Source organism: Triplophysa rosa, linkage group LG25 (genome assembly GCF_024868665.1).
Source record: "Triplophysa rosa linkage group LG25, Trosa_1v2, whole genome shotgun sequence".
Taxonomy (NCBI): domain Eukaryota; kingdom Metazoa; phylum Chordata; class Actinopteri; order Cypriniformes; family Nemacheilidae; genus Triplophysa; species Triplophysa rosa.
Window position 1 is genome coordinate 17,072,067 of NC_079914.1, and position 20,067 is coordinate 17,092,133.

General features: G+C 39.8%; 1 protein-coding gene across 3 annotated transcripts in view; it reads right to left on the reverse strand.

Moving 5' to 3' along the window:
* Nucleotides 1–4,171: 4,171 nt before the first annotated feature.
* Nucleotides 4,172–20,067, reverse strand: part of cacna2d2b (calcium channel, voltage-dependent, alpha 2/delta subunit 2b) — a 21,552-nt gene continuing 5,656 nt past the window's right edge. For all 3 annotated transcript variants that reach the window (XM_057325637.1, XM_057325635.1, XM_057325636.1), the window contains 35 exons: nucleotides 19,885–19,944; nucleotides 19,738–19,782; nucleotides 19,259–19,379; nucleotides 19,056–19,187; nucleotides 18,901–18,958; nucleotides 17,306–17,356; nucleotides 17,132–17,231; nucleotides 16,844–17,005; nucleotides 16,477–16,587; nucleotides 15,574–15,652; nucleotides 15,368–15,417; nucleotides 14,871–14,960; nucleotides 14,652–14,717; nucleotides 14,471–14,545; nucleotides 13,793–13,867; nucleotides 13,002–13,073; nucleotides 12,256–12,327; nucleotides 11,381–11,442; nucleotides 11,220–11,296; nucleotides 11,068–11,128; nucleotides 10,887–10,984; nucleotides 10,706–10,796; nucleotides 10,165–10,227; nucleotides 9,986–10,089; nucleotides 9,800–9,898; nucleotides 8,865–8,956; nucleotides 8,738–8,785; nucleotides 8,584–8,655; nucleotides 8,351–8,503; nucleotides 8,210–8,262; nucleotides 8,084–8,139; nucleotides 6,922–7,045; nucleotides 6,728–6,837; nucleotides 6,545–6,627; nucleotides 4,172–6,387 (listed from right to left, as the gene is read on the reverse strand). In XM_057325637.1, coding sequence (XP_057181620.1) covers nucleotides 6,286–6,387; nucleotides 6,545–6,627; nucleotides 6,728–6,837; nucleotides 6,922–7,045; nucleotides 8,084–8,139; nucleotides 8,210–8,262; nucleotides 8,351–8,503; nucleotides 8,584–8,655; nucleotides 8,738–8,785; nucleotides 8,865–8,956; nucleotides 9,800–9,898; nucleotides 9,986–10,089; nucleotides 10,165–10,227; nucleotides 10,706–10,796; nucleotides 10,887–10,984; nucleotides 11,068–11,128; nucleotides 11,220–11,296; nucleotides 11,381–11,442; nucleotides 12,256–12,327; nucleotides 13,002–13,073; nucleotides 13,793–13,867; nucleotides 14,471–14,545; nucleotides 14,652–14,717; nucleotides 14,871–14,960; nucleotides 15,368–15,417; nucleotides 15,574–15,652; nucleotides 16,477–16,587; nucleotides 16,844–17,005; nucleotides 17,132–17,231; nucleotides 17,306–17,356; nucleotides 18,901–18,958; nucleotides 19,056–19,187; nucleotides 19,259–19,379; nucleotides 19,738–19,782; nucleotides 19,885–19,944 — 2,967 coding nt within the window. In that variant the 3' untranslated portion in view covers nucleotides 4,172–6,285. The remainder of the gene's footprint in view (nucleotides 6,388–6,544; nucleotides 6,628–6,727; nucleotides 6,838–6,921; nucleotides 7,046–8,083; nucleotides 8,140–8,209; nucleotides 8,263–8,350; nucleotides 8,504–8,583; nucleotides 8,656–8,737; nucleotides 8,786–8,864; nucleotides 8,957–9,799; nucleotides 9,899–9,985; nucleotides 10,090–10,164; nucleotides 10,228–10,705; nucleotides 10,797–10,886; nucleotides 10,985–11,067; nucleotides 11,129–11,219; nucleotides 11,297–11,380; nucleotides 11,443–12,255; nucleotides 12,328–13,001; nucleotides 13,074–13,792; nucleotides 13,868–14,470; nucleotides 14,546–14,651; nucleotides 14,718–14,870; nucleotides 14,961–15,367; nucleotides 15,418–15,573; nucleotides 15,653–16,476; nucleotides 16,588–16,843; nucleotides 17,006–17,131; nucleotides 17,232–17,305; nucleotides 17,357–18,900; nucleotides 18,959–19,055; nucleotides 19,188–19,258; nucleotides 19,380–19,737; nucleotides 19,783–19,884; nucleotides 19,945–20,067) is intronic.

The following is a 20,067-nucleotide window of genomic DNA, read 5'->3' on the forward strand; positions in this document are numbered from 1 at the left end:
AGTGATTTCTTTGACTACTTAAAAACCCCTTTCACAAAGATAACAATTGTCTGCATGAAACCCAGAATCGAAACATTGACATGACAACACATAAACAGATTTGTACATAAAGACACTAATATAAGTACCCATTCTTGCATTAAATAATACCGATAGCTCATATGCAAACATGAAGCCAATATTTAAAGACAAGCTTTAACCAGTCATGAAAAATAAAGGTAAAGACCTAAACCCTATTGAGCATCTGCGGGGCATCCTCAAACAGAAGGTGGAGGAGCATCCACCAGCTCCGTGATGTCGTCATGGAGGAGTGGAAGAGGACTCCAGTGGCAACCTGTGAAGCTCTGGTGGACTCCATGCCCAAGAGGGTTAAGGCAGTGCTGGAGAATAATGGTGGCCACACAAAATATTGACACTTTGGGCCCAATTTGGACATTTTCACTTAGGGGTGTACTCACTTTTGTTGCCAGCGGTTTAGACATTTATGGCTGTGTTGAGTTATTTTGAGGGGACAGCAAATGTACACTGTTATACAAGCTGTACACTCTCTACTTTACATTGTAGCAAAGTGTAATTTCTTCAGTGTTGTCACATGAAAAGATATCATCAAATATTTACTCAAATGTGAGGGGTGTACTCACTTCTGTGAGATACTGTATATGTCATGACCCAACTGTGGTACTAGAATGAGATATCAGACACATCACAGTCAAGTATTCTAGAAAATCATGTCATAAATATTCATAACCTGAGATATTTTTACAGTGACTGGTGATACCAGCTCGCTGTAGCCATGGCAACCCAGTCGAGCAGTGGGAGTTTCGCTGCTGTTGTTCGATGAGATGGGAGGCAAATGCAACTGCAACTGCTCAAACCCTTCAAGAGTGAACTAAACACAAACACACACCAGAAAACACGTCATGCTGAGTTTCAGAAGGGAAGATTAGACCGTGGGCCTGTTAAAGTCCCCGTGAACCATATTTTGCCGCATTTCCGAGTGAAATGTAATTTTGAATGAGAAAAATAACTCATTTTCACCTGTTTGATCTAAAATTACACTGTAAACATCAATAACAGATTTAACTGGCCATGGTATAAACGGGATAATCCACAGCTAGCCGTGCGTTAAAGGATTTTTGTGCACTTTGCGTCGGGTGGTTCTTGGCCTCCACGTCGTGCATTTAAACCCTTTAACGCATGGCTAGTTGTGGATTATCCCTTACTTACATTATTAGACACTAGCCAAACACAAACCGGAAGTAAACTGGGGGTCAGGCGCGCGCGTCCGATGAAACGGTCTATACAGGTTTGTACAAAAAAACATCTGCACATTTTTAAATCAAAGTTACGCAAACATTTCAATTTTAAAACACAAACATGAACAAAAAGACAAAACATCAGAAGTGAGATCAGAATTTACTGAGTGTGAAAATCATCTTCAAACTTCTGTGTACAAGTGTACAACTCTACACGACACAAACACAAATAATGTGTTAATCCAGTGAACACTTAGCGTGCTTCTCATCTTATTTTACTGACATCTGATCTCATCAGTCTGCACATTTAAACACTTTTAATTTGACACCATTAAAATATCGCCTGGGTATTGTTTTGAATATATAAAATATTGTACAGTATACTTGAAATTCTTTTATTAAAGCTACCACTGTAAAGTTACTGAATACTCAAATTGAAGATCAGAGCTTCTGATAAACTCTAAAATAAACACGTCAACAAGATATCAATAAATACAGCTGATGTGAATCATGTGTCAATCATCACAACAGAGATTTGACAACACACGGTTTGTATCTGACAACTCAGTCAGTGGAATGAATAAATACATTTATTAAGCGTCTATAACATGTGAGGTAAAAATGGCTCACTATTTGGCAGGTATTTAGTTAGAATCCCCCTTTTTATTTACGCAGTTATTACTGCTTCATAATGCATTTGTAAATGACTTATTAATCATTAATGAACACATTTACAAATGCTTTATAAAGGGTATACCTTAATGTTAAGTGTTACCTTATTGTTTTATGAAATATATATATATATATATATAAAGCACTAAAAAAAAGCTCCTACTAAATTTAACCATTGCAAACAGTAAGACGTTTACCTTCATCTTGTAACTTCATGATAGAATAATCTAATATTTACCTAAGTTTTCAACATTTTTTGCAATGTTTAGTGTCATAAATCTATTAACGTTAAATATATTCAATGATATGTTATGAATTATAATGTAAAAGCACTGCATTACTGATATATTATATATAAATAGATATATAATTTGAAACCCAAGGCAGAGATAGTCAATGCATAAATAAGGAAATGTTCTTCAGCCGATAAATGCTCGTGCTTCTATTTGTGGGTTTGGGCTCCACGTGTCGAAAGATCAAAGTTCATAAAAACACGCCTGTCCATTTTTGGCATGTGTGATGATAGATGCTCCAGTGACACAAGACCTCTTCCTCACAGCTGCACATTTCAAACATTATAAACACGCACATAAAAATCACTCGCACACCTCACAGGATTCTTTCATTTGATCATCCACTACATCATGTTATATACAGTACATGGACACAGTGACATACGCCGGTTCTGTACATATACTGTGAATGCAGTTAAAGTGACAAGTCTGGGATGATAAAGAGTCCAATGCCTTGAAGCACATTTTCTGGCAGATCCACATCCGAGATTGTATCACCGTGAAACTATGCGACCGATTAAGAATCTGAAACCATAGACATCAAGAAGAGAGGTGGAAGAGCTGGGTATCAAACATAAAACTCACAGTATGCATGAACATGAATGATGGCAGGAAAACATGAACCGTGTGTGAATGTCTTGTGTTTTATGACGCAAGTGTGAGAAAGTTCACAGTAGATTTTAAGCAGACATGTGAGATAAAAGACAAATAAATGTCACATTTGTTTTGACGGTCAAAATGTCCAATTCATTAAAACAAAGTATTTTTGAGACTGATTAGTATTTAGTTATCAACGCAAACAGTTTAACATTTTAAAATGCATACTGCATCAATTGATTCAAACAAATGCGGATTTATACATCAAAAGAAACGAGGAAATTCAATTCTTGATAGAACAAACTGATCTGTGAAGCATTATATAATGTTTGTGAGTGAAAAGTTTCCTTTTAATGACTTAAAGATGGAATCAAATGACGTTATTGACTAATAAAGATCTGTCACAAACCTTTACAGCAAATCCACATGAACAAATGAAGCCACTTGCACGAGACACCTATCCACTCATCCATCCACCCAGCCGACCACCCATCCACCCATCCATCCATCCACCCACCCACCAATCCATCCACCAATCCATCCACCAATCCATCCATCCATCCATCCATCCATCCATCCATCCACCCATCCATCCATCCATCCATCCATCCATCCATCCATCCATCCATCCATCCATCCATCCATCCATCCATCCATCCATCCATCCATCCATCCATCCATCCATCCATCCATCCATCCATCCATCCATCCATCCATCCATCCATCCATCCATCCATCCATCCATCCATCCATCCATCCATCCATCCATCCATCCATCCATCCATCCATCCATCCATCCATCCATCCATCCATCCATCCATCCATCCATCCATCCATCCATCCATCCATCCATCCATCCATCCATCCATCCATCCATCCATCCATCCATCCATCCATCCATCCATCCATCCATCCATCCATCCATCCATCCATCCATCCATCCATCCATCCATCCATCCATCCATCCATCCATCCATCCATCCATCCATCCATCCATCCATCCATCCATCCATCCATCCATCCATCCATCCATCCATCCATCCATCCATCCATCCATCCATCCATCCATCCATCCATCCATCCATCCATCCATCCATCCATCCATCCATCCATCCATCCATCCATCCATCCATCCATCCATCCATCCATCCATCCATCCATCCATCCATCCATCCATCCATCCATCCATCCATCCATCCATCCATCCATCCATCCATCCATCCATCCATCCATCCATCCATCCATCCATCCATCCACCCACCAATCCATCCATCCATCCATCCATCCATCCACCCACCCACCAATCCATCCACCCACCCATCCATCTATTTTTCCTACGATTGAGTTTTTGTAGTGCTCAAGTTATTTGTGGAGTACAAACGAAGCCAAAACAACAAAGCAGGTTGACGTGAAAAATATGAATGTCTTTATCTCACCAATTCTCATAGAAACATTTCCCGGAAGTGAATGACACGATATGATACAAAGTCAGCCTTTCTTGATAGACATGTGCCATCTGTACAAAATGCAGTGATATGGAAGACTGCAGAAAGAGAAAAACCCCTTTCACAAAGATAACAAACGTCTGCATGAAATCCAGAATCGAAACATTGACATCATTAAATTCATGGCAACACTTAAATAGATTTGTACATAAAGACACTAGTATAAATACTCATTCTTGCATTAAATAATACCGATATCTCATATGCAAACATGAAGCTAATATTTAAAGACAAGCTTTAACCAGTCATGAAAAATAAGCCGCTGTAAACCCACGTCATGCTCTCTTTACACAAAACTGCGGAATTGATTTCAAAGTATTGCTCAAGCCATTACGATATAAAACACATCAAGCCAAACCCTCTTCCTTCTGAATCATTTGGTACTTGAAACATCTTTCTAAACGAACCTTTAAAATACCTAATATTACTAAAAGCAACCAAACGTTTGTATTTAAAAATGTCCAAAACATCTCGCAAGCAATAAGTACACACATACCGCATCTCTCCGATCAACTTAATATAAATAAATTAATACTTAAGATAAATAAAGAGTCTTTCAATAACATCAAAGCACTCAATAATGATGAAACGTGTCGGTCAAACGGCAGGAGACGAGTCCTGAAGTGAGCATATTTAATAGCAGGTATCATTTCCCAGCATGCAGCGGGACAGCGAAGCATCGGCTTGCATTCCATTCCATTAAAACACACTGAAATACTACTGAAACTCTGTGAATAATCAACTTATTTACAGAAAACAACGAAGACGGCTTTCGACAGACAACATCTGTAAAGCTCGACACTAAAGCACATGCTCGGGTCCATCTCACCGAGAACGTGTCCAGGTTACATTTCACCCAAAAATGAAAAACAAGACTATTACGCATAAAGGAAGTGAAGCCATTATTAAAACATTTTCTTTAAGGACTCTTTTATCGCAATGCATCACATTGGTTGAGCTGCCAAAACAGGAACTTTTAATATTTTGTTGTTCATTTTATACTTTTCTTTCTTAATGTCTTAATTTTAAGTTCTCGGCAAATACGTTCTTGTTTTTGTTCGATTTTGGAACGTGATCTGGACATGTTCTTGGTTTTGTATGTGCTATGTAAGGGATAATCCACAGCTAGCCGTGCATTAAAGGGCTTTAACGCACGGCTAACTGTGGATTATCCCGCTATACCATGGTTATTTGCTCAGTTAAAGCTTTTATTGATGTTAACAGTGTAATTTTAGATCAAATAGGTGAAAATGATTAGTTAATGTCAGTTAATTTCAAATTTAATCAAATTGACTGGAGCTACCCGTGCGTTAAAGGGTTTTAATGCCCAATCAGAATTGAGGATTCAAACAGACCATGGTATAATCACCTATAAACCGTAAACCAGCCCGGACGTATCAAGCTAACATTCAATACCGCATCTTTCTCAATCATTCTCTCAGCGTCCAGCAGATAAACATCGTCAGCGCTGAAGTCGCTCCGTTCAGACGAGTGCTCAAGGCACTGTTGGGTATCAAACCCGGCAGCAAATGAAAACATTCAACAAAGTTCGAAAGAAACAAAACCAAACTAGCGGTGTAACAATAAGCGTTATTCTCTCTTAGCAGGGAAGCTTCCGAATGATGTGTCTCCACATACGTCTGGGTTTGGCACTCAATCCAAGTGAACGAAGTTGAATCTCCGCTGCGGTTTCGCAGTTCAAAACAAAGCAGGTCCTGTCCTGTTTTTGGCAAGCAAAGGTTTTTGACGGAATTTTCTTCTTAGTTATTTTTCAAATACAAAGGTGAAGTTAAGACAGTCAAGTCGTTTCAGATCTGCACAAGGTCGGGGTTAAGACACGTCTTCCCATGATGCTCTGCTCTCAGCTGGAATGCACTTTGCGATAAATTTGAGAGCAAGAAAACATCGGGAGAGAGCCGGCGAGGGACGTGAAGATGGCGGCAGTGAGCGAGAGGACTTGGATTAAGACCGAAGAATGAGATACAGCAACGATAACGGAATCCAGAGCAGAACTCTGATTGGACAGTGGAGGGAGTGGGCGTGGCCACACTCTGATGGGTTCTCCTAAGAAACAGAAAGAGAAACGCAGACGAAATCAACATTCAAGCGCTTGATTTAACAAACAATTAAACAGCGAACATTATTCTCTTTTCTTGAGCGGCGAAGAACATTTATATGAATCAATAACACTCTAGACGCGCCAATCAAATCGTGCTTTTACCTCAGCGCTGTAGTCGAAACAGCTGACGGGTCCTCTCCTGTAGCGTGCGGAGTTCAACACCTCACACGGGTTCTCTTCTTGAGCTGAGCGGGAAACGTTAAGGAAATCAATCAATCAAACACAGATGACAGGGCAGAAACACAAAGATGTCTGAGAGCAGGGGATTATGGGATGGAAGGATACACTTTGTTCGGACAGGAAGCAGTTTCTCGATCTCGCAGGAGCTGCAGGGAAGCGTCTCGGCCACCACAAACAGCAGGTTTGTGTTTTCTATCCGCTTGGCGTGAAACAACCTGACAGAGAGAGAGTGAACGGGTGAGTATGCGTGTTGGAAATGACACGGACAGACAGACGGATGAACAGACAGACAGACAGACCTGGAGCAGTTTCCACAGTCCTGCAGAACGTTGAATGAGTTTGTGGTGTTGGTGAAGAAAAACTGACTGTAAACCGTCACACAACTGCTGCTGCCTTTAGTCTCGGAGCTCTCTGCAAACTTGTCTGATGACACAAACACACTTTATTTATTTATTTTCGAATGCTTTTTATAATCCTAATTCTCCATAATTGTTCTCAATTCGTTTTTTCAAGACTTGCACGTATTGAAAAATGCTATACGAAATAAAAACTTTATTTTTTAAAATGTCATACATAATATAAAAAACTGTCTTCATGCATTAATACACGTTGTGCATGTTTTACGTCAAACGTGCCATGATCCTGTCCTCCTTGTCAGGAATTTTCTAGTTCTGTGGACAGGGTCATGACAGTACCATGTCTTTTGTGTTTTGTGTTGAAGCACATGGCCTTTGTTGTCACTTTGCGCCATGTGCTCTCCTGTCTTGGCCCCGCCCCCTTGTTTCCCCGTAATCTTCCCCTTAGCGTTTCATTCCCCTCACCTGCCCAGTGTAATTATCCCTTGTTTGTTCCCCTATTTATGCCCCCCTTGTCTTCAGTCTTGTGCTGGTTCGTTTTGACGTTTACCCAGTGTCCTAGTCTGTCTTGTTCTTGCCTTGCCCTGAAATTTAGTGACCTTGTTTTGCCATCAGTTTTTTTTTACGTTTTGCCCCCTCGCAGGAAGTCTTTTGTTGGAGATTTAGTTGTCCACCCTTGGTTGTGTTATTTTCCGTTTTGCCCCATCGTGGGTTTTCTGTTATTTATTTAAGAGTCTTTGTTTCCAACCTGCTATCTGCATCTGGGTTCTTTCCTGTCAGATTCATGACACAAACGTTTTAAAATATCCCCTCCCAACTGCATATAGACGTGCCAATTCATTGCCAATTCTTCATCTCTTGCACAGTACCGACATTTCATTTAAACTGGCGCCATATAAAGGCCTTTTTATGCAGAACAGGCACATTCACAGTAACTCGTGAGTACGCAAAACTATCGCGTGCGCACGAGAAAGTCTTCCGATTTTTTATTTTTGCCAATGTCCCTTCCAGGGCGCCGTAATTTTCTTTCTACTAAAACAAAATTCTTATGTTTGTTTTATTCAGGAGTGAATGAGCTGAACGTGATGTTAAACAAAACTCAAACCTGAGCTGAACCAGCTGCTGTACATGAGTCCATACAGAAACTGCTGTAAAATGGACCTGAAAGAGAACAGCCACATTAGACACAGCAGTCATTCTTAACCATCTAAAAAAAACACAGACGCCTCACCATGCGGCTGCGGACGTCCACCAGGCCAGATTGAGAACATCAGCGATCGACGGCTGATAAGACAAACATGCACAAATTGATTTTAATCAAAAAAATTTTTTATCTCGTTATCGTTTTGCAGGAACAACTGAAGTGTCTCACCACGTAGAAGTGTCTGTGCGCGGCTCCCGTGTGGCTGCTGGCCGTGGGCTCACACGCTGACTGAAACTGGAAGGTTTGGTGCCGGGCGTAGATTGAGTTGTTATAGAGGGCGTACATCAGGTAGGGATCGACCTCACCGAAAAACAGTCCCACCTGAGCGAGACGGAGAGAAAGACCATCACCACACAACCTCACCTACAGACAGTCTAACAAACAAATAAAAGACTTCTGACCTTCTTCCAGTGATCTCTCTGATTGGACATCACCAGGAAACCTCCATCATCCAGAAGATAACACAGCAAATCCTGCAACACACACACGTCACTCAACATCACATGACACGTAAAGATGAGAGAGCGTGTAGAGATCATGCGTGTGTGTTCATACATCACTGTTCACTTCACAATCCATCTCACAGGATCGGGACGGGCCGCACTAAGCAACACAAACAGGACGTTAGATCATCAGAGCGTGTGAGGTTACCCATAATTCCTCTCGCTCAGTGGTGTCATACCTTATGTGAAGCTTGTCTGCTGTCTGACACGTTACTGGCCAAAATCTTGAACTTGTCCACCCACGCCTCTAAATCCAGCTTCACACCAACAACTGAACACAGAACACGTCAAGATCAGAGATGCAATGCATTTCAATGTTTACACAATGTTAAACATATATTTATGCAAATATTTGGTCAATCTCATAGCGTGTTTTGCTAAAAACAAGCGAGGCCGTGACGCCTAAGCAAGTTTTTATTTATCATACATAATAAGACATGATAAAGACAAAATAATTATATTTTAATACAATATTATACGAGTAAAATTTCTTTAAATGTGTAAAACTAGCTGTATCGGTAATGAGAAGGGAAAAAGTTCTGTACACAGCGTGACATGAGAATATTACGTTTTTAAATAGAAAAATATAATTAGTAATTTGTTTACTTGTTAGCCATTTAATAGGTACAATCAGATGTGTTTCTTCACATAAAATCTAACTTAATGTAAATATATTTGTGTGTGTTTAAACAGTCTTTAAAAAACATTACCGAGGATGAGAGTATCAGTCAATTTTTTTATTTTACGCTGTTTAAATTACAACATATAATCAGTGTTGGGCAAGTTACTCTGAAAAAGTAATTAAATACTACACATTACAAGAGTAATCCCTTACTTTACTTTTTAAAGGAAAAGTAATTCAAATACAGTAACTAATTACTTAGTAACTAGTTACACCCAACACTGCATATAATGCACTCAGGACGCGTTACGGTAATGAGAATTTCAGCAGAAAAAGCAATAAAACACTTCATTCCTATGTCAAATGATGTTTTGTCCAATTTTGAGAACACAATTATCTTTACTGTGATCATTTTTTGTGTTACCGAATTGTGTTTTATCATTCAAATCTTTACTGCCACGATGTTTCAGTGGTTTCGTGAGAATAACACACCTGCGGGTTTCATGGTTTTTCCTCCGATCACGACCTCCACAGCGCTGGTGACCAGAATCCCCACCGTACCGTTCTCTGACATTAACTGATCCTCCATCGCTGGACACAAACATCACAAATCAATCACACGTCACCACATACAGTCAACACGCACATTATTCGTGAATGTAAGATGTCAGGAGTCACATGTGCGTATGGGAGCTCTGAACATGTAACCCTTGTTGTCCAGACTGCGACGGTAGAAGTTTGAGTTCAGCGGTTCGGGATCCTCGTCCCATGACTCCGCCGCCCTGAAACACACACAAACAGTTTATCAACGACACACTTCACTACACAACACACTCGTACAGCAGGTCATCACTCACATGTTGGGGTAAACGCGGGTGACGCCTCCGTTGGTGGATGCGAACAGAGCCAGAAATCCATAGCTGCAGAGATCAGATTCATCATCTCATGAACTCAGCGTTAAAGTCCCAGTGAAATAAAAAATGACAATTCTTATTTTTTTTATATAAATATTGCAGCGTTTATTGTAAGTAGTTGATCAATGTGGGTCGTTCTCTTTTTCAATTCGTGTGTCCTCATAATCTTCAGTTAAATTCTGAAAATGCACTTCTGCCCTGTAATGACTATCCATCTTAGATGACGAACGTTAGATGGCTTGGGCGGAGCATCCGTTAACTCCTCCCCTTCAACTGTCAGTCTGCTGCCAGCTCCATTTCAAAATGCAACAGCTGTTTTTATACATCCAATCAAAATGCAAGCCACGCCCACTAATTTTCTCATTCGAAATTGCACTTTACTCAAAAATGCGTCAAAATACGGAGGTAAAACCGATCGCAACTTCCGGTTCATGGGGACTTTAAATAAATGAATGAAACATCGTCCTGCTGTGTGTGACCTTACGTGTTGAGATCTTTGTTCTGCCAGACGCGTGTGGCCAGCTGCCAGAGGATCCCCGAATCCAGAATCAGATTGTGAATCAGACCCTGGTCACCTGCGCCAACAACAACGTTGTCTTTTGTCTTCAAAACATATGGGTGATGTGTCATATTTAGATATTCAGTACTGAAGTACTGTTACTCACAGTCTTCAGATTCAGGTGTGATCTCCACCATCAGAGATAAGAAATCGGCCAGAAACTGTGTGTTGTTCCCCGCCATCTGCAGACGCTTACAGTATTCTCTACAGAGACACAACAGCTCTGTGTTTGCACTCGTGCACAGACACACAAACACTCTAAAAACAACATCCCTGTGTGTGCGTACCTGGGCGCTAGAAACACGTGACCTGCAGACTCGAAAGAGTTGGGCAGCAGTGATTGTAAATCTGTCAAATCGAAAACAAGATGAGTTCAAATGCAGATGTGACACACACCATCATCATTATAAGAGGTGTGTGTGTGTGTGTGTGTACTCACACTGTAGCTGTAGCATGACATCACTGAGATCAGCCTGTATGTAGTATTCACTGTACGGAGGCAGTACCAGACCCAGACTGCAGGGGGCGACAGAAGAGAACATCTTACCGAGTTTAGAGATGTGAACGTGAAAGGTTAAGGTCTGTCAGATGATGTCATACCTGTAATCTGTGTCATTGATGGGCGTCCAGGTGTACACGCGGACGACATCATCAATGTAGCGCTGTAAGAGAAACACTTTAGCCGTTTACACACACACACACTGAACTTACACAATACACTGGTCTGCAATAGACGCTGTGATTAAAAACTGAGATGGGACAATATTTAAAAAAAGAACAAATATCAATGACAATCACTTTACTTTAGGGACTTAACACACATATATGTAGATCACAAGTCATTTCATTATTTTCAGCCATTTATAGAAAGTCATGTCCCACATGTCACACATGTCCTACTTTAATATGACACATTGAACACACGCGCACACACACACACACTTAGCGATAGACACGCGCACACAAAGCGATAGACACACACACAAGCACACACACACACACACACACACTTACCAATAGACACACACACACACACACACACACAAACATACCGATAGACACACACAGACACGCACGTGCACACACAAACACAAACACACACACTTACCAATAGACACACACACACACACACACACACACACACACACTTACCAATAGACACGCGCACACACACACACACAAAGAAAGTCATCGGAAACACAAAGCGATGGGTCCACACTTAAACACACACACTTACCAATAGACACACACACACACACACACACACAAACATACCGATAGACACACACAGACACGCACGTGCACACACAAACACAAACACACACACTTACCAATAGACACACACACACACACACACACACACACACACACTTACCAATAGACACACACACACACACACACACACACTTACCAATAGACACACACACACACACACACACACTTACCAATAGACACACACACACACACACACACACCTCGTTGACAGATTTAATGAGTGTTCTGATGGTCATGTCTCCTGTTCGTCCATCAATCATCTGCCTGCGAATCTGAAAGGTAAGAAGTGTTGAGATGTTAGTGAGTCGTCTGCTGGATGAAGATACACGCTTCCCTTCACATGAAGGTGAATTCTCTCATCTTCTGCTCCAACTGCTCATGTGCCCAGACCAGGATTTATAATAAATGATCAATAAACAGAAAGAAGAGAGAAGTGTGTGTGTGATGTACATGGGTCAAAGACCAAAAAGGGTTTAAGCATAAAAACAATAAGTGTAATACTGCTTTCAATTGTTGTTGTTCAAAAAAAATGAAAAAGTTTTCTGTTAAATTTAATTGCATTTGTGTTTTTGTTTTTCTGAGCAAAGAATAAATATCATACATGTTTCCCTGATTAACACAAGACGCCCACTACAATCTTGTCAGGCATATTTACAACAAAAATCCATTCATGACATATTTAAAGACGAATTACTTTCAGCCCAAATGCTAATTAGTTGTAATTTTACATTTGATTAAATTTGCCCATTAGTCAATAAGAATAAAATGTGATATGCGCCCTTGTACTTTCATATATTTTCATATGTGACGATGTCACATTTTGACATTGTATTCTCCAAAAACTTAGTTAGTAGACATTTAACTTACATTTCATGAGCTTTCTATGGACATAAAATCACGTTTGTAAATGTCTTCTGATGGGGACATCTTAACGTGTTGGACCCACCTCTTGCTTGCTGTTGTCCTCTACTTCAGCGTCCAGGAAGTCCAGCGTCACCGGCTCTGGTAGATCCTCCTCCTGTGATGAGAACATCCATCAGAACAAACTCACGACACCAGTGGTCATCAACTTCATCCCAAACACAACACGACTATTAACAGTTTCATCTTAACATCAACAAACATTACTGCGTCATCTGAACTTCCGCTACACAGTCACAAACAATAGGGCGCCCGGAGATTACATCTGATAACAATCAAAAGAAACCCAGAAGAAGCGTTACTTGGCTAAACTCGTCTCTCCAATCTTTTGAATTTAGACTGCGATACCAAGCTCAACCGCTAGATGTCAGTGTACCATACGGTTTCTTTAAATGCGTCAAAAACCCAATCAACAAATTGTATATTAATAAAATGAACATACAAAATTCAACAAATCGACTATTATCCAGGAAAACAATAATACAAATGAATATTAACATAAATTAAATAAAATATAAATCGTTATATTATTAGACACTAGCCAAACACAAGTTAATTGGGGGTCGCGGCGGATGAAACGGTGTATAAGAAACAAGTCGATTTGAATGAAACGAAGCACATTTTCCCATTAAGTCAAAACAAACAAACAACAACATGAGGATTACAGAAGTGCTTCAGTTCACAAGCTTCAGAGCAAAAACTGTCTGTGTGCTTCATTATCGTCACACGCAGTGAAACACAAACCTGACGTGTGAATGTGATGACACTGTATGATGTTGTGCGAGATGTGTGTGAGATGAGAGAAGCACGGTTCACCTCCGGCTGTAGGTTTGGATGGAGCAGCACGTATCCGTTCGGGTCGATGGCGAAGATGTAACCGTTAGCTCCCAGCTAAAACACACACACATCAGATTTACTCCGGTATACTCAAATCACACATTTAAACATGGAAAATAATACATGCATGGCAAATAAGACACACACAATATTACAAATATATATATATTTTTTACAAAACTACAGTCTGTTCTATTGTATTTCTATTGTTAAAGTCCCTGTGAAATTAAAAATGACTCATTTTCATGAAATATTGCAGCGTCTATAGTAGATAGCTCATTCTCTTTTTAAACTTCGTGTGTCCTCATAATCTTCAGTTAAAATCTGAAAATGCACTTCCGTCCTGTCATGACTCTCTATCTTAAATGATGTATGTTAGATGGCTTGGGCGGAGCATCCGTTAACTCCTCCCCTTCTGCTGTCAGTCTGCTGCCAGCTCCATTTCAAAATGCAGCGGCTGTTTTTATACATCCAATCAAATCGCAGAGAATGACGAAAGCCACGCCCAGTATTTTTCTCATTTGAAATTCCATTTCACTCGGAAATGAGTTGAAATACGGAAGTAAAAACAATCGTAACTTCCGGTTCACGGGGACTTTAATCCACAGACATCATGCAGTGCCACCAGAGAGCCCTGGTTAAAAGATCCGGTGTTACCCTGTACTGCGGCGTCAGTCTCTTCAGCTCATCCAGATGAACGTCCACTCCCATCACACCTAAGATCAGCTGATTCTACACACACACAAACACACACACACACACACACACACACACACACACACAAATGAGACACGGTTGAGAGCAAACGAGCGAGCATCACTGCTAAATCACCGCTCACCTGTGAGTTTCCATCCACTGTGAGATTAAAGACGGGCATCGTGCCGGTCACCACCAAGCCCAGACCCTGTCACACAACACACGCAAGCTCACTTCAGATGGACTGAACACTAATGTGTGTGTGTGTGTGTGTTGATCTCCAGTGTGTGTTGTGTGTTTATGGCGTGTGATGTCACACACATATGTTCACAGATCTGGGGCGGGTGGAGGCGACACTCACCAGCGCGTCCTGATAGACGTTGGTCCACTGCACCTGTTTGGCACTCGGGCCTGCCAGAACCATGGGCCGACCCAGCACGTCCAGATATTCCTATTACACACACACACACACACACACATTTAACACAAACACACAGCACACACCTTTCATTTAAGAGCACCATATTGTGTTATTTTTCTGCATTTTGTTTATAATTTTAGCTGTAGTTTTAAATATGCAGATTCAACCATTTTTGTACTAAATTAAGAAAAATATTCAATTTAATTTTCTTTAATGCATAGAATCAAACAGCAATATGAATCGATTCATTGACTCATTTCCACAAATGGGTTCAGACATTTCAATCCTCCCTGATGTTAAACTAGTTTATATCGTTATGTGAGCACATATTTGTTTTCTTCTGCGATCAACACACACACACACACACACACACGCACACGCACACGCACACGCACACACACACACACACACACACAATAGTGTGTACAGTAACTCACCTGGGTGTTAATCCGTATAGCACAGATGGAGCGGATCTCAAAATAGTATCCTGCCGAGACGGAGAGAGAGAGAGTCACGTATAATTACTGTATTATTTAAACATGTGTCACTGTGACTCCATCATCATCATCATCATCATCATCGCAGCACGGGCAGATGATCCCAGGATTCATGTGCTGTAAATGAGCATCTGTCTCTCTCTCACCCTTATTAGCGCACGCGATCCACTGCAGCGGCGTGACATCGTAATTGTGCTGCCCCACCGAGAACGTGAAGACACGGACCTGCGGAGAACACGCGACAGCCCATCATTAACGCTGACAATGAGACGGGACGTGAGGAGAAGGGAGTAATTATGAAGAACACAGAGCTCCAGATGAACACAGACCGGAGAACAGAGAACGACATTAGAAATAAATCTCACTCAGAATAAAAGATGTTTTACTCCGCAACAATTCATTCATATTTAGTCATTTATTAATTACTGATATTGTTTAAAAACATAATATTTGTATTATTAAAATTAAGAACAAATAAATATGTTTTTATAAACATATTATGTTTTTTAGTAAAAAAAGTGAAAAAAATATATATAATAAAAAAATAAAAAATAAAATTGTGACAAATATTGAAAGATTTAATGTCATTTAATTAACATAAAAATTTAACGCAAATTAACATGAAAACTAAAATATAAAAATAAATAAATAAATGTTATATAATGTTCACTCTGTTTATAAAATAAATAAATAAATGTTATATAATGTTCACTTTGTTTATAAAATAAATAAATATATATTTTATAATGTTCACCTTGTTTATAAAATAAATAAATAAATATTATATAATGTTCACCTTGTTTATAAAAATAAATAAATAAATATTATATAATGTTCACCTTGTTTATAAAATAAATAAATAAATATTATATAATGTTCACCTTGTTTATAAAATAAATAAATATTATATAATGTTCACTCTGTTTATAAAATAAATAAATGTTATATAATGTTCACTCTGTTTGTAATTATTTTTTAGTATATATTTATTTGTAAACTTAATGAAAGCATTTGTCAGAGGTATGAGCAGGTGTTGATGTGTCTCAGACCGTTTTATTGGGATAGTTGTAATGCTCAAAGATGTCCTGAGCTCGGTCCTCTCCTCCGTCCGTGAATAACATGATGATTTTATTACAGTTGGCTCGGGGAACGTTTGTCTGCTGTAAAAGAGAACAAACAACAAAAGATTTAACATTTCTTTCTACTGGGTATGAAAACAGATCATATGTAAAACCATATAAACAGAAATATGAAATATATCATATTATAGAATACACGCCAAACTTCCTGTTATGTTAAAACTCAAATACATTCTGATTGGCTGTGAATTGAATTAAAAAGAGTTATATAATCGTGAATAAATCAAGACGTAAAGAGGAATTGTGGGCAGGAATGAGGACGCTGTGACAGACTCACATTAAGCAGCTGATTGAAAGCGAAGTGAAATCCAGATTTATAGTCTGTGGTTCCTTTGGCCTGCATCTGCTGAACGGCTTCTTTAAAGATCTTCTTGTTCCGCACGTTTGCCTGAACCAGATGCTTGAAGCAGGGAACCACCGCCTCCGCTTTCTCATTAAACTACAAACACATTCAGACGTCTGGTGTGAACGGGTCTTTATGCTCATAAACTTGTATATTACAAGGTCAAAGTTTGATTTAATTCTTTCATTCTTAGCATGTGACATCATGTAAGAGGTTTTCTACCCTGGCGACGTTGACGTAATCGTCATCGGAGAGCGTGTCCAGCATTTCAGTGACGGACGCTTTGATGAGTTTCAGTGTGAGACCGCTTACACTGCCGCTCCTGTACACACACACACTTTATACACACTAATGATGACAATAAACACACACTACACAACACACACAGACACTCACACGTCCACCAGTATCACCATGTCTTTAGGCGATGAAGCTCCTTGAATGTACCTGAAGAAAACAGACACACAGAGACTTCAGTGTCAATGTCCCATAATAAGTCTTACTGTAGCTTAAACTGTCAATATTGTTAAAGTCCCTGTGAACAGGAAGTTGCGCTCGTTTTTACTTCCGTATTTTGACAGTGAAATGGAATTTCTAATGAAAAAAATAGTGGGCATGGCTTTCGTCTTTCTCTGCGATTTGATTGGATGAATAAAAACAGCCCTTGTGATTTGAAATGGAACCGGCAGCAGACTGACAGTCGAAGGGGAGGAGTTAGCAGATGCTCCGCCCAAGCAGTCTAACTCACATTTGAGAGGGACAGTCACAACAGGGCGGTAGTGCATTTTCAGATCTTAAATAAAGATTATGAGGGTACATGAATTTTAAAAAGAGAATGACCCACATTGATCAACTATTTACAATAAACGCTGCAATATTTCATGAAAAAGTTGGCATTGTCATTTTTAATTTCACTGGGACTTTAAACATAGAAATCAACATCTTCTTAAAAACAAAATGGAACTCCTACCAGGCAGCAACTATGAATTTCAATTTTATAATCTGTTTTATCAACAAGATTGAAATACTACGTGATCTGAATCATCTGCTCTGAATCGTTTTGTCAGTGCAATGCCAAGTGTTTTCTTTATTTTTCTGAAGCCTTTTCATCACCACTTCAACAGTTCTTCAGCAATGATATACAGTAAAATGACCTGAAATGTATATAATAAATAACTCCTCACTGCGTGCTGAACAGCATCAGTACGAACGAACAGTTACACATAAAAAGTAATTTACCTCACGAATGTAATTGACTTCATTTCGACAGATATCGCTGAAAATAATGATGACGACAGAAACTTACCTACGAAGTGATTCATTTAGTTCATTCAGTGAATGATTCATCTGACGCATTCAATTCCTCAACATCCCGTTAAACCGTCATCGAGTCTTTTCAAACGATTCACCAAACGAACCGGTTCATAAGAGTCACTTGTTCGCGATTCAAACCGCGTGATGCTCGCGAGGACAACTCGACATAACGACGTTGTTCTTCGACATTATTTTGTTCTACACTGTCTTCAGATTATATTGCGTTTAAATAAAGACTGTAAGCAACACTAGAACATTTCTATCGAGTCATAAATGTCTGTCGTCTCCACATCGCGTATCATACGTCAAACACTGCGCTTGAATTGTTGGTCGATTTTACTCCTAGTCCCGCCCCGCAACGATAACTGACCAATCACAGCCTACCAACAGTTCACGCGGGTAACATAAACGGATATTTAGTTGGTATTTAATATATTTGACACTGCATGACAGGGCTGTATAATTAATCTAAATAAAACTTAGACATTTTAGCATGTAAGAATGATATTGAATTATCACGAACACAATATTTATTTAGCATTTTATAAACACGTAAAATATGTCACATTTTGTTTTGCTCTTTGTAATAGTGTTCCAATTTTATAATGAAGTTCAAAATCAATCAATCACACTGTTGACTAAATTCATCCCTGTGGTGAAGGGTGAGTATTCTTTACCAGGGTCTCCGTCGGACATCGTAAAGGTCGATCTTATCCGGAGCTCTCCAGGGAGCCGCTAAACAAAAAAACGTCACATAGTGTCAACCTTAAAACGCACAAATTCACACGATATCTGAGGCATACTAGACAAAAGCAGAGGTTCTCTATCTGACCTGGATAATATCGTGTGACCCCGGTGGCGCTGCCGAACGCCTGCCAGAGCAGCGATGGATCATCTCTGCTGTTCTCCATGAAAACTCTCTCTAACGCTTGAGTCCAGCTGAGCTCATTCAGGATCACTGGAGCTGAGACATGGTACGATTCATGAAACATTCAACTCATTTACTGATCCTCTGTCAGCACTCGGGTTCCTCACCTCCTTTGTAGATGTCTGTGGGGATCTGTATGGCGGTGTGAGAGTAATTCACATGGTTATTAAAGTTGGGGTCGTACACAAACTCCAGTTTCAATGACTGCGAATCGATGTCTTCACCATCCTGTCGAGAGTCAAGAATGAAATATACAAAATCAAAGCGCTGACAGCACACATACATCTGGGAGACGTAGTTTTTGATTGTTCGCTCATCTGCAATACGTCTCTGAGACGTCAGATGTCATGTAGACGTCTGTAAGATGTTTCTGCTTTAGAATGGATGTAAAACTGCTCTTTCTTCAGATGTGTTCACACAGAAGGTGTTTTCCAGACCTTTAGACTCTGTCTTATAAGTTTCAGAGGAATTCCACGGACCCTCAGTGAACGTGAAGTATAGTACACACACAGAGTGTAGAGAAACCCATAGTGACATTCATCTCAGATTTCTTCTTGTGAAGTGAAGACAGACGTCATGTACTTACATAATCCATATCTGCTTTAGAGTTATAATATTCAATATTCTCCTCCTGAAATAAACACACACACAGATTGAGAGGTTTCACTGCAGTGTTGTGTAATGTTGTGTGTGTTGTGAGGTGGGAATAAAAACAGAATGAATGTGATCTGACCTTGATTCCATCCTGCCACTGATGATCTTTCTGAAGACGCTCCGCTTCACTCACCAGTTTCTACAACACACGTCAACATTAGACACATATAAACACTGTGTGTGTGTGTGTGTGTGTGTGCGTTATTGTGTGTGTGTGTGTGTGTGTGTGCGTTATTGTGTGTGTGTGTGTGTGTGTGTGTGT